This window comes from Ambystoma mexicanum, chromosome 2q (genome assembly GCF_040938575.1).
Source record: "Ambystoma mexicanum isolate Mex_15411 chromosome 2q, UKY_AmexF1_1, whole genome shotgun sequence".
Taxonomy (NCBI): Eukaryota; Metazoa; Chordata; class Amphibia; order Caudata; family Ambystomatidae; genus Ambystoma; species Ambystoma mexicanum.
Window position 1 is genome coordinate 1416448066 of NC_090924.1, and position 14001 is coordinate 1416462066.

Genomic DNA, 14001 nt, shown 5'->3' on the forward strand with positions numbered 1-14001 from the left:
GCCGCTCGTATTCCAGGAAACTAATCTTAACTTATCGTGAAGTACTTATGTAATAATATTATTGTATTGGGCTATATGTCTATTGATGGTATTTGTTCATGACAAAACATTATTGAAGAATAGTATGTATCTCTCTATATGGGAGTTGCCCATTTTAAAATTGTGAGCATTGAAAGTAATGTAAGCGAATAAGCAAACTGCTCCCTTCTTTATGTATTTCCCCATGTGTTTTATCATGGGTGGCTCTCTTTTATGTGTTTCCAGGTGTGTTTTTGTACTTTGTATTTTGTGTCTGCATTGTATTCCTTGTTGTGTAATTGTATAAAATTATTTGAAAAGCTGATTATCAACTAAATCAAATAAAAAAATAAAATAAATCTTAAGTCCCTTTGTCTAAAGGCTATTTTCCTCCACTCCTAGTTTTAGAATTATTTGGGAGATGATCTCTGGGAGTTTTGCTATGAGATTCCCATTTATGCTTGACCCAGCAGCCATGCTCCTGTCTGACTCTCTTGATATTCCAGCTAAACCATTGTTTTTGACTGCATCCTCCGTCCCCATCCATTTTATACTGGAGGGATTCTCAAGGCTGCCCTCCTCCCCTGACTTATAGACCATCAGGCCATCTCTGGCAAGTTCGTTTTTGTTGTTGAATAAGGCTTGTTGGGCTCTTCTTGAGTTCAATCCGATTTCCACAAAGAACTTATCCTCTTTAGACGGGAATTTTACATACTCAATATCCTCTGAGGTAAAGAGAAACAGGTTATGTTTTTTTTTTATCTCAGTCAATAACACTGATCTACAGAGTGATTTGTTCTTGTTTTGTTTAACAAGCCTAAGGCATGCCTTAGGGATTGTGAAGTCGGCCACGACAGGTTCAACTTTTTTTACAGGTGTGATGGGCCAAATTCCATCTTGCCCCTCTCTTCCATTCCCCTGAGGAGGGGACACGAGGTTTCTGAATTTCCCCGAGCCATTCCAACAGTCGTTCTTGCTTGGTATAGGCCTTAATAACACTTCCTCTTGGGTATGAGTGGAACGACAGGGGATGCTAATGGCTGCAGATGACACTGGTTTTGCCATTGGTTTCAAAAAGATGGGAGCCAATTTCACAGTGATCTTTGTGGTCACTTTTGAGGTCTCTAGACTGGCATTATCTTTTTGAGCCTTTCGCGCATTATTTTTTAGAAATATTGGGGCGATCTTAATTTTTACTTGACCCATGTTTTGACATTGATTATTCAAAATCTTTTTCGGGGAGATTGCAGGATCTGTTTGCATGCCAGTACTTGATGTTTGCACCTTAGGACCCTTGGGACCTATGTTTTGATGCAGAGAGCACTTTTTTTTCCCAGAGGCTAATTTGATTGGAGTAGTTTGATTGGGGCTTGAACTCTGAGAAGATTCGGAAGCTAGTATAACAGGTACACTGGTTTCTGGCAATTTGTCATCAGTTGGTAATACCAGATTTTTCAGAAATGAATTTATTCCTGTGTTCTTTGTGACTGAATTTTTCTGATTTTTTTACTTTTTCTGAGTTCTTTTCAACTGCGGATGTGGAGTTATAGGCTTTGCGCTGCGCCCTTTTTTCCGTTTTTGCCGCCTTCTTCCTTTAAAGTTTTGAGAGGCCACTGGGTTCCAATTTGCTTCACTAGAAGAAGGATCTTGAGAGGTTTTAACCTTGGCTTTCGGAGGACTATCAGGGATCTCTCCAACTTTGTCAATGTCTACATTAGCAAGTCTCCTAAATTCTTCCAAAGTTGATTCTGATAACGGAGTGTCATCAAAGATTGAATTATCCTTAAGAACCTCTTCACTGATGGACTGTCCATAGGCTTGAAGGTTTAGGACTTTTAATGGAAGATCCTTTAGGAGCTCCTGTGTAGCGACATTTCCCTTTGTCCCCTCCTTCAGTGAAGTGAAGATTTGGGTGATGTCCAGCCCTTGTTCCACTCCTTCTACTTGTGTTTCTTTTAGAGTAGGGATCAGGATGGTGTTCGTGATGTTGCTTAGCGCCACCGTTGCTGATTCATTCGTGGAAGTCTCATTGGACAGTTCCGACAGTAATCCTGCTTGAGTTTGCACCTCCGATTTTAAAGGTTTGAAGACTGAAACCAGAGAATTTAACACATAGCTTAAAACTGCCAACGTGCCATCACTAGCATGTGAGGAGGCGTCTGTAGGAGTAACGGTGGAACCATCTGAGGGGTCCTGAGGTGTAGGCAGTCTTGCCTCATTTTGCAAGTGTGCATCTAGTGGCAGGGGTTTTCCCTGGAGCCTTTCTAAAGAGGGTGCCCTTTCTTCACCCTCTTGAGCACAGTCAAGGGGCTGCCATGTAGTATCAATGATGTCAGCTAGATCATTTACGCTTTTATTTCTTTTCCAGGAGAAGTGATCATTTATTCTGCTCTGAATCTTCTTTGTCGTGATTGTATATTCCAACCCCCGCTTCCATCCTTTCTGAATGAGGGAGGTAGGAGCAAATTCCCCCATTGTTTGCTGACCATCCGTGTGAATAAGAGCGTGTACGGTGACAGGGGCTGGCTGAAATGGGGTTGGAGCAGGAGTATTGGGGGCGGCTAACCCTGATTCCTTCCCTCCGCCCAAGTATGAGCCTTCCTGATCAGACATGTTTTCTAAAAAAGGAGAACTGCGGAGTCTCATTTGCTGCCCCGATGGAAAAAAGAAGTGAATAGAGGGATGAGCCGGACAAGACGAGGGGTGCTGACACAAGGTCAGTTAGTTGGGTTTAATGAGAGGTTTGTTTCCGAATTATAACCTTCCTTAATACCTCAAACTCCCACTTCTGTGGGGGGTCCTGACTTGTGACTGAGACACCCCACAAGCCTGTGTCCGTAGGAGCACTTTAAATATGCCCAGTACAGGGGGCCACAGTTGTACAGGTAGAACGTCAAGCAGCTGTTAACGCTAGATGTAATATCGGAAAGCCGCCGCGCAATTACCTTCAATGCACGCTCCTCCAAAGCCCTCCAGCGCCAAACAGCCGCAAAACAGTCAGCGCCCTTGACAACGACGGGCTTAACGCCGCAAGGGTGGTTTGCTTGTCCGTAAATAGAAGATCAAGGACACGTGATCAGTCACGTGACTGCCACAGAGCCTGCCTCCTCCAGGAAGTGAAGACACGCATCAAGAGCTTTCAGAGCTCGCAGTGCTGCGGCAGATTTTGAATGTTAAACCAAGATAAGCGTTTCCAAAGGGCAAGCGGTTCTTCTCTGGTTATTCAGCCAGAGGTTTTATCTAAACTAGATACTGGAGAACAAGGAGACAACAGAAAGTGGGAAGCATAACCCAGCAACCAGAGAACAGGGAGAGTACAGGAAGAGGGAAGCATGCATATCCCAGCTACTGAAGAAGAGGAGGAGAACAGGAAGAGCAAATGAATAGAGGAGCATATCCCAGCTACCGGAAAACAGGGAGATCAGAGAAATAGAGAAGCATATCCCAGGTACCAGAGAACAGGGAGCTGAGATATGCTTCTCAAATCTTCTGTGCTCCCTGTTCTCTGGTGTCGGGCATATGCTTCCCACTTCTTATGCTTTCCCTGTTGCCTGGTAGCTGGGATCTGCTTCCCACTTCCTGTGCTCTCCCTGTTCTCTGGTAGCTGGGATATGCTCCCCTCTTCCTGTGCTCTCCCTGTTCTCTGGTAGCTGGGATATGCTTCCCTCTTCCTGTGCTCTCCCTGTTCTCTGGTAGCTGGGATATGCTTCCCTCTTCCTGTGCTCTCCCTGTTCTCTGGTAGCTGGGATATGCTTCCCTCTTCCTGTGCTCTCCCTGTTCTCTGGTAGCTGGGATATGCTTCCCTCTTCCTGTGCTCTCCCTGTTCTCTGGTAGCTGGGATATGCTTCCCTCTTCTTGTGCTGTCCCTGTTCTCTGGTAGCTGGGATATGCTTCCCTCTTCCTGTGCTCTCCCTGTTCTCTGGTAGCTGGGATATGCTTCCAACTTCCTGTACTCTCCCTGTTCTCTGATAGCTGGGATATGTTTCCCACTTTGTGTTGTCTCCTTGTTCTCCTGTGGCTGGTTTACACTTTCGTCTTCCTCTGCTCAGCTACTCGAGAACAGGGACAGCACAGGAAGTGGGAAGCATATCCCAGCTACCAGAGAACAGGGAGAGCAGAGGAATAGAGAAGCATGTCCCAGCTACCAGAGAACAGGGGGAGAATGTGAAGAGGGAAACAGATCCCAGCTACTGGAGAACAGGTAGAGCACAGGAAGTGGGAAGCATATCCCAGCACCGGAGAAGAGGTAGAGCAGAGGAATAGAGAAGCATGTCCCAGCTACCAGAGAACAGGGGGAGAATGTGAAGAGGGAAACAGATCCCAGCTACTGGAGAACAGGTAGAGCACAGGAAGTGGGAAGCATATCCCAGCACCGAAGAAGAGGTAGAGCAGAGGAATAGAGAAGCATGTCCCAGCTACCAGAGAACAGGGGGAGAATGTGAAGAGGGAAACAGATCCCAGCTACTGGAGAACAGGTAGAGCACAGGAAGTGGGAAGCATATCCCAGCACCGGAGAAGAGGTAGAGCAGAGGAATAGAGAAGCATGTCCCAGCTACCAGAGAACAGGGGGAGAATGTGAAGAGGGAAACATATCCCAGCTACTGGAGAACTGGGAGAGCACAGGAAGTGGGAAGCATATGTCAGCTTCGGGAGAACAGGGAGAGCACAGGAAGTGGGAAGCATATGTCAGCTTCCGGAGAACAGGGAGAGCACAGGAAGTGGAAAGCATATGCAGCTTCCGGAGAACAGGGAGAGCACAGGAAGTGAGAAGCATATCCCAGCTACCAGAGAACAGGGAGAGTACAGGAAGAGGGAAGCATGCTTCCCTCTTCCTGTACTCTCCCTGTTTTCCTGTTCCAGCTACTGGAGAACAAGGAGTGCACAGGAAGAGGGAAGCATATCCCACCTACCGGAGAACAGCGAGAGCACAGGAAGAAGGAAAGGATAAAGGCACCACAGGACAGGACAGGGCAGTAAACAGGGAGAAGGAAGGAGATAAGGGCAACCCCACAGAGGAAGGCCTAGGAGAGGCTATAAAAGAAGACCAGAGGGTAAGCCCAGACAGACAGAGACTTAGAGGGAAGGCACTGCCTAAATTCCCAACATATGGCAACCAAGGGGCTGCAGCTACCAAGAGCATGTGAGGAGGTGGTAGGAATCCAGAGTTTGGAAGGTGGAAGTAGTGTGAGAGGAAAGGACGAATTCCCTTGTACAAGACCATGCCAAGAGGGTGTGGGGAGGTGGTGGCAATCCAGAGGAATGAGGGTGGAAGTAGTGTGAGAGGAAATGACGAATTCCCTTGTACAAGACCATGCCAAGGGGGTGTGGGGAGGTGGTAGGAATCCAGAGGAATGAGGGTGGAAGTAGTGAGAGAGGAAAGGAAGAATTATCTTCTACGAGACTGTCACGGAGGTGTGAGGAGGTGGTAGGAATCCAGAGAGGAAGGAAGGTGAGGTAGAGAGAGGGGAAAGGAACTATTTCCCTTAAAAGACGCCGTGCCAGAGGTCCGAGGGGGTGTGCAACTGGGGGCTTAGGGGAGTGATTGAAGAGTCGCCACAAAGCCTAGGAAGAGTCTGAAATCTCTCCCTGCAAGAGCCCTGCTAAAGAGGGGAGAAATCAACAGGGGCGCATTTGGTGACCCTCAGTGGTCGTCCATATCTAGAGTGCCTCCTCAGGTGTGACCCCCCCTGGAGCAACCTCACACAGTGCCAGTAAATAGGAAGAGGATGGTAACTATAGGACTGGTGGTGGGCCAGCTGTGACTGGGAGTGACTTTCATCCCCAGGGGATTGCTGGGCAGGGGGGCCTGCACTTTGAGACTTACTGATAACTTATCCCAACCTGAGAAGACCCCGTCCTGCTATGTGCTACCTTGATTCCAACCGTGGAGAAACCATCCTCCCATTTGTGTGCCCGGTTTGCAACCCAAGGAAAGACTTACGGTTATTGTTTGAGTTTACTCCCATTCTTCATTTACTTAGAACTAAACCCCGTTTTAACTTCCCTTCTGAATCCACTTGTCTCACTGAGCCCCACTCAGGGTCGTGGCAGTGGTGAATGATTGAATGACAGCGTGTTTTTGGAGTTGTAACTGAGCACCGCACATATAGACCCATTGAGTGCGTTCCCACATGGTGTGAACCTGGCCACATGACCTCATCACCCTGTCATGACTGCCACTGCTTAGAAGCAGACTTACCTCACCCGGAACTAAATCAAAAGACAGGAGCTTCCTATCTGCACCCACATGCAGGCCACACATGCAGGCGCGCGAGCACAGCTGCAGGCCCGGCCTTACCGTCTATCTGAGGGGCGCTGCGGTCATTGGCCTGGACCACTTTCTTCAAGCGCGCCCCCTTGTGGATGTCCGCCAGCAGCGCGCCGCGGCCTTTGCTGTCTTCGGCTCTCAGTTTTGGCGGCTGCGCGCCCCCCTGTGGAGAAAATAAGGGCAGTGAGTGGCATGACCCTAAGAACTCCCAAACCGTGCCACTCACCCTTCTCAATCACTCACACACTGACTCATGGGTCTAGCCAAGTGTCTTGAAGAGCACCTCAGAGCGCTGAGGGGCAACTGAGGGAGGAGGGTATAATGGAGGGAACACATGCACCCACTCACTCAGAAAATGAGTCAAATATTCGAGCTTATGTTGACGCATCCATTTATCCGCAAGATCAGTAATTTACTCATGCTGTCACTGGTTCACTCACAGCATTATTCATTGAAGCACTCACTCAATGGTTTCCCGGGAGGATAGCTCAGCGGCAACGTGCTCGCCTTGACGACACGAAGTAACACAGGTTCGATACCCGGTCGGCTTAGAAACCTCTGGGTATATAAGCGCGTTATAAATACGCAACTAAGACAAAAAAACAATTACGCAACTAAAACACAAATAATTCCTGTAACAGTGCCTCGATGCCTGCAGGCTGTGTGAGCGCTTTAGAAATGCAAATAAGTAAATAAATGTTTTAGTCAGACTTTCATGATTTCATTCATTTAAATCATTTATTTGCTGCTTATTTATTTACTCTGTAATTACTCTATTCACTCCCTCGGTACATCAGTGGGTATTTAATCCCTCATTCTTTCAATGAGTGGTACGATCGATATTAATTTACATATGTCACAAACATACTAAAAAACAATGGCGTGGAAGGCCAGAGCAATGAAACTGGTTATGATTCATTGAAAGTCTTCCATCCAGCACCTATTCGTTTTAGTCAACTTCCCATCCAGCATTACATTGCCTCACACTACCTCATTTGAAGATAATGGGTGATGTGCCTCAGTTGGTTGATGCACCGGCTGCAGAGATCTGTTTGCAAGTTGCAGGACTCGAGTTCGTACCGAGATGAGTGGGCAAAGCATTTGGGCCTAATTCACAGAAGCGTTTTATAATGGCAAAACCCCATTGGAAAACGCTCTGTGAATCAGAGCCTTAATCTCTCTAAGGCTGATAACATGAGTAACAATGAGTTGGACCATCCCTTCCCATTCGGGTGGTGGAGGATTAGGAGTTGGAAAACAGAGTTGCCAGCCAGCGTAAGCCTTAGGGGGATTCCACGAGTCTTCTAAGGAACACCTGGAAGCAGCAGGTGGCGCCCACATGCACCGTATGTAGGGTGAGTGGGCAGAAAAACAAATGCAACGTGACCGCAGGTAAGGCGCGGGATAGGCAAACTTCCTCTGCAACAAGTCTGCAACTGTCCTCATCACTCCGGGCACAGGTGTACCCCCAGGGCCTTTGCTCCTTTCCATTGTGGCCATTTTTCTTGTTTACTTTTTTTCTATCCTTGTCATGGCCTCCATGGAAAGGAAAAAGGGACTACACGTAGTCCCTTCACACAATTCGTTGACGGCCATTTTCATTGTTTTCGTTTTTTAAATATCTTTTTCATGGAAAGGGAGAAGGGGGTATGTGCTGTTCTTTCTCCCCCATCCATGACGGCCATTTTTTTTCTGGAGTTGCGAAACGGTTTCCACACTGTTTCCCAACTCGATAAAAAATACTATTAGTACCCTGGTTCAGTGTGCCGGGGTACTAATAGCAATATTACACAGGCGAGGGGTGGGGCATTACTAGGCCAGGTAATGCAGCAGGGCTGTAACTATGGCACAGGGCATTACCTGGCCCGGTAAGGCACCCGCTGCCTGTGTAATATTGCTTAAATATCCCCCTGCCTAAATCACTTTCAGGTCATCCCAGTTTTAGCAGCCAAAGAAAATAAGACCCATTTAGACGGAATCATTTGCACAGGATCACAGAATGGTGTAATGGTGAGATGGGGCTCTGAGAACCACCCTTTTCATGATCAAAACAGACAATTATTGTAAAAGATCACGAAAAAGGGAATTGGGTGTGGCTAACCCGGCTGAGGATGGCTCCAAGCTCAGATTTGTCTTCTTGCACAGTTGGCAACTGTTCACGTTTCAGCCACCCCTCCTCTATTTGCACCAACACACAGAAACTGCTGCTCTATGCATGGGGTGGCAGCTTCTAGATTTCCCGTTGCAGTGGGGGGGGCATTAACCAGTCTTAAGGCACAACCTTTGACTGAGCCTAAAGTGGCATTACAGGAAAAGAGTGTTTGGTAGCAGTGAGGGTTGGAAGCAAGACATAGGGGGTCATTACGACCTGGGCGGTAAGGGGAACCGGGCACCGGTAAGGAGACCGGTGCCGGTAATCCCTTACCGCCCTATTCCCAGGTCCCTTGGCGGGGACCGTAAGGAACATGTGGTCTGACCACACGTCCCTTACGGGTCCCGCTAAGGGACCAGGGAGCTAATACGGGCTTGCAAGTCGTGAGCCTGTTATGGGGAATGGTTTGTGCAATGGGGACTTACCGGTCCCGCCAGGGTCGGACTAGACCGGTAAGTCCCCATTGCACAAGACCGGACACGGGCACGGTATGGGAGGCAGCCATGGCGCTAATAGCGCCATGGCTACTGCCCAGGTCGTAATGACCCCCCTAGGTTTGGGTTTCAAAAGGATGCTTCAAAGACAGGAGACAAAGTTCTCTGGTCCTCCATCTGTCAGTCCCAAATATCCCAATAGTCTGAAGGAAGGGAAACTAAGGAGTAACAGGTTGAAAGTGCTGCGCGTTTGCACAAGTACAGAAACAAAGCACTCCCTTTGTCCTTGGTAATGGTTGACATGTTTTGCAAGCTCAGTCTTTTTAGCTCTCATAATTATGTTTTCTTGTTTAGTGTTTGCAGTTTTATTTCCCCCACTATAAACCAGGACTATAAGTTCCAGAATGCAATCTGATGGCAGCCTAATAGCCAAGACTAGGTGAACATTTCACACTTTACATGGGCTATGCGAAACCAGTGGTGTAGCCAGGATTGTCTAACAAGTGGGGCCTGAAGCTAATGTGGTTGGACCCACATCTGTAATGCCCACAGAGTGCTGCTGAGTGGGCATTTACAGATTGTGGGTGGGCCTTGCCCACTCAGGCCGTGCCCTGTCTACGCCTCTGCTCGAAAGGTGGTCTTTTCTCTTTTCTGGGTTGTACATGGGCCACAAGTGGACAGGTAAAAACAGTGAGGGCGGGAAGAGGGAAGCAGGAGAGGTTCACTTTGTGGAGCACTGGGAAAATCCAAGTGTTGATCAGCCAGGCGGGAAGTCGGGGCTGTGGCGGTCAGGCCAGTAGGGTGCCCTGTAATTGCATACCAACCTGTAACACTAGTACTTGCACTGGCATGGGTAAGGACCTACTGGAAGGATGGCGAGAACTACATTTAATCTGTACCTTCAAAGGTATGACGCATGGGAATAAAAATGCATCCAAGAGATAGCTTAATAGTGCCTTGAGCGCAATCTTGGGAGTTAGTGACATTTCCTTTAAGATATTCTCCACTACTCGGATATTATCCGATTGCATGTACTGTGGGGGTGCAATTTACACATGGGTTTTAATAACCCTCACATAAGGGCCTGTATTATTCAATGTTGGGATATGTTGGTGAGAAAAGGCATTGCAATCTTTTTGAACTCTAAGGCCAAGACTGACCATCGCCACGATTCCTGGTGTGACCCAATCATGATAGCCGGGGACCTTATGATGAAAGCGGCCTGTGACGGCAGCTTGAAGGAGAATGGCTGGGTGGATCAGTGCAGCCAGTGGATTGACATGAATCCCAGTGATTTAGAAGAGAGAGCTACGGCGTGGGATCTCCAGGGAAGCAAAGGACCCCATATATGGCTGCATGAAACAATACCTCCCAGGCCTTCTGTAGCTGGACCTGTTAGTTCTGGGTTGTGCGCGCTAAAGTTGCTGTCTTGGAATATGGCCGGCCTGAAAGATAACATAGTAGACACGGAATGGATCGAATATATCTCAGGCTGTGCAAACTCAAGGACCTGGCCTACATCCTGGCCAAAAGGAGAATAGCCATGAGCTGGAAAGCAGCCCATAGACCCAGACTAGAGGTATGGTGGAATGATCTTCTGAAATGGGCAGACGCTGAGACAGTAGCATGGCATGAGGCAGCCAGCAGAGGGGAGGATGCTGAAGTGGGACCTATGATAGCATGGAGACAAATGGTAGCCACAATGTCGGGATCCTCCCATGCCAATTCAAGTGAATGTGATACGACCGTGAGCGGCGAAGGGGATTAACCCCAAGAGAAAGGAAATCCGAAGAACTGAGGTGGAAGCTCGAGTTAAAGGGGAGGGAGAGGGGAAGACAGTAATACAAAAATATGCAAATGTATGCTAAGAAGCTTGTAACTGAAAATGTCGGGTGTGATGGTTACGTTATGTTTTGTTTGTTGAGAAAAACCAATAAAATCTATTTAAAAAAAAAATATATATATCTCAGGCTATGACATTGTTTGTATGCAAGAGACGTGGTCTGAGAAGGTAAACCCGGTTGCCGATTTTGTGCACTTCCCGTCAAAGGCAAAAGGAAGGGGGAAAGGGTGCTTAGGTGGGGGTGTTGTAACCATGTTTAGGGCAGTCATCACTGTTTGAGACTGAACAGGCCGTGGAAGGCAGTGATCAGATTGTGGCAGTCGTTCTAAAACCTACTCCCGATCCATGTTGTCTATTGGTGGTCTATTTCCCTCCTAGGAATCTGTTAGGGGAGGCAAACTTGGAAGAAGGACTTGGGGGCCATGGTTGAACCGTATGAGAACTCCAACATTGTAGTTATTGGGGACTTTAATGGCAAATTGGGACCAAGTAACAGTGTGGAGGAGGATAGACTCTTATTGGAAGTGCAATATTGCATACCGTCAAGGAAAGGACTGAATACAAATCAGGATGTAAGGTGCCGGGAGCTTGATCAGCTGTTGAATGAGTATTACCTGGTGGAATTAAATGGGAGAGTGCCAGGTGAGTAAAAGCTCTTCTATAATTGACTACTGCATGGTCAGTAGTCACATGTTCCCTTGGGTCACACACTTTTCAGTGGGTAAACAATGTGACAGTGATCACTTTCCTCTGCGCTTGGGGCTACTGTAGTCAAGTCAGGCCCTGGAATAAGATGCTACTAGCCGCAAAGTGGCCCCTGGAGTGGCTAGTCGGGTGAGCCAGGACCAGTCGAAAGATATTATATCCTCCTCTTCAATTGTTGAAATTATAAACAACTTTCACACCTTGTCCGAGGGGGGTACAGAAGTGACTGAGAGCTCTGAGGCACTATCCCCTGTAATGAATGAGCAATGCAGGAAGTTGTGTGGGCAAAATTGCAACGGTAGGACTTGGGTGAAAAGTGCATCCTGGTTTGATCACGAGTGCAGGAAAATGAAAGGGGAGATAGATAAGGCCGTGAAGGAGGGTGCAACATCCCAGTCAGCTTTAGGCCCTTAAGAGGGATTATAATAAACTGTTGATACGGAAACAGAAACATTTCTCATGAGACAGTGGGAGCAGATGGAGAAGGCAGTGTCCTCGAATGACTATAAGCAAGTTTGGAGGCTGGTGGCTAGGGGTTTTGAACCATCGTCTGACATGAGGCTGAGTCTGGCTCGATTGTTTCATTAGAACAGTGGGCATTATATTTTGCCAATATTATGTACCCTCCCAAGCAGGGGAGTAAGGTCCCTTTGACAGAAGGCAGGTCAGGAAATTCATCTTTTGCCGTCAAAGAGATTGTGCCCTGTGTGAAGGCATTACCATTTGGAAAAGCGTCCTTTCCCAATGGGCTTAGATCAAATTATTTAAAATGGGGGCAAGATTTATGGGTTCCCGTCTTTGCTAAACTCTTTTATGCCATAGCGTCGACCAGAAAAACCCCAGATCCTGGAATAAGGCTATAATAGATCCTATTTATAAAAAGGGATCTATGGATGGTCCACATTCTTATCCTATTAGATATCTAGGCAGATCTTTTGCAAAGCCTGAAAAATAGATTGGGGGGATGGGCAGATTCCGAAAATATTATGAAACCTTTGCAGGCAGGGTTTAGGGAATTTTTCTCAACGATGGACCATTGTTTTATCCTCAACGTATGAATAGGGGGAAAAACTGAGGGAGCAGATTATATGTAGAATTTTTGGACCTCGAAAAGCCATTTGACTCTGTGGATAGGGAAATTATGGTATCCAGTCATTTTACCAAGAAAAGAAAATCAGAGTGGTACGTTTTAACGAAGTAAAAAATACAGACAAAATACAGAAAATATTAAATAAATATATATATGGTAGTGGGGTAAGGTGTTTAAAGGGGTAGTCCAGCTAAACATTTTATTTAAAAAATAGGCAAAATACTAGCACTTTTTAAAAAAAAGCTTCCTATGTAAAATTTTGAGCTATTCAAACTCAAAATTCGCAAAAGCAAGCACATGGGCGCATCCATTTTGTGAAATGGATGCCCGCCTGTGCTGGCTTTTGCTTTTGCGGCACTAATGAAGGAAAAGCCAGCCAGCTGTAGTAAACAAAAGCTACCGCTGGGTGGCTTTCCCTTCATAAGTGCTATAGGCGGAGGACGGGGACCGGAGACCAGAGCAGGAAAGCTGCAGCTGAATCTCGGTAAGTGCTATTTTTTTTTTTTTTAAAATAAGCACTAGTTGCGGTTTTTTTTCTAAGTTTTTCCGGGCTGGAGGAGCCCGGAAAACCTAGAAATAAAACCACAGCTTTAAAAATGTTGTATTTATGTTTGCGATCGCTTTTGAAGCGACCGCAAGCATAAATACAACGTTATTGTGTCTGAAAACGCTGCGGTTTTTCTTTCCAAGTTTCTCAGGCTCCTCCGGCTCGGAGGAGCCTGAGAAACTCGGAAAGAAAAACTGCATCGATTTCAAACACAACAGCGTGTGTTTCTGCCTGCCTTGGCTTTCACTTTGGGTCTCCGGTGCTCCCCCAGGAGAGCACCGGACACCCAAAGTGAAAGCGAAGGCAGGCAGAAACACACGCGGTTGTATTTACATGCCGCGGTGTTTCTGCCTACAGCTGATTTCCCATTTGGGGCTCTCGGGCTCCCCATGGGGGGCCCGAGAGCCCCAAATAAGAAATGCTAAATGCTGCAGTGTTTCTGCCTAAATCTGATTTCCCATTTGGGGCTCTCGGGCTCCCCACGAGCCGGAGGAGCCTGAGAAACTTGGAAAGAAAAACTGCAGCGTTTTCAGACACAATAACGCTGTATTTATGTTTTCGGTCGCTTCAAAAGCGATCGCAAACATAAATACAACATTTTTAAAGCTGCGGTTTTATTTCAAAGTTTTCCGGGCTCCCGCAGCTAGTGCTTATTTTTTTTAAAAAAAAAATAGCACTTACTGAGATTCAGCTGCAGCTTTCCTGCTCTGGTCTCCGGTCCCCGTCCTCCGCCTACAGCACCAATGAAGGAAAAGCCACCCAGCGGTAGCTTTTGTTTACTACAGCTGGCTGGCTTTTCCTTCATTATTGCCGCAAAAGCCAGCACAGGCGGGCATCCAAAAATGGATGCCCCCATGTGCTTGCTTTTGCGAATTTTGAGCTTGAATAGCTCAAAATTTTACATAGGCAGTTTTAAAAAAAAAAGTGCTAGTATTTTTTTTTAA

The 14001-nt window shown here is 47.0% G+C and overlaps 1 protein-coding gene across 2 annotated transcripts in view; it reads right to left on the reverse strand.

Moving 5' to 3' along the window:
* The window catches only part of WIPF3 (WAS/WASL interacting protein family member 3), a 353481-nt gene that overhangs the window by 108226 nt on the left and 231254 nt on the right, over window positions 1–14001 (reverse strand). For both annotated transcript variants that reach the window (XM_069648925.1, XM_069648926.1), the window contains exon 3: window positions 6317–6449. In XM_069648925.1, coding sequence (XP_069505026.1) covers window positions 6317–6449 — 133 coding nt within the window. The remainder of the gene's footprint in view (window positions 1–6316; window positions 6450–14001) is intronic.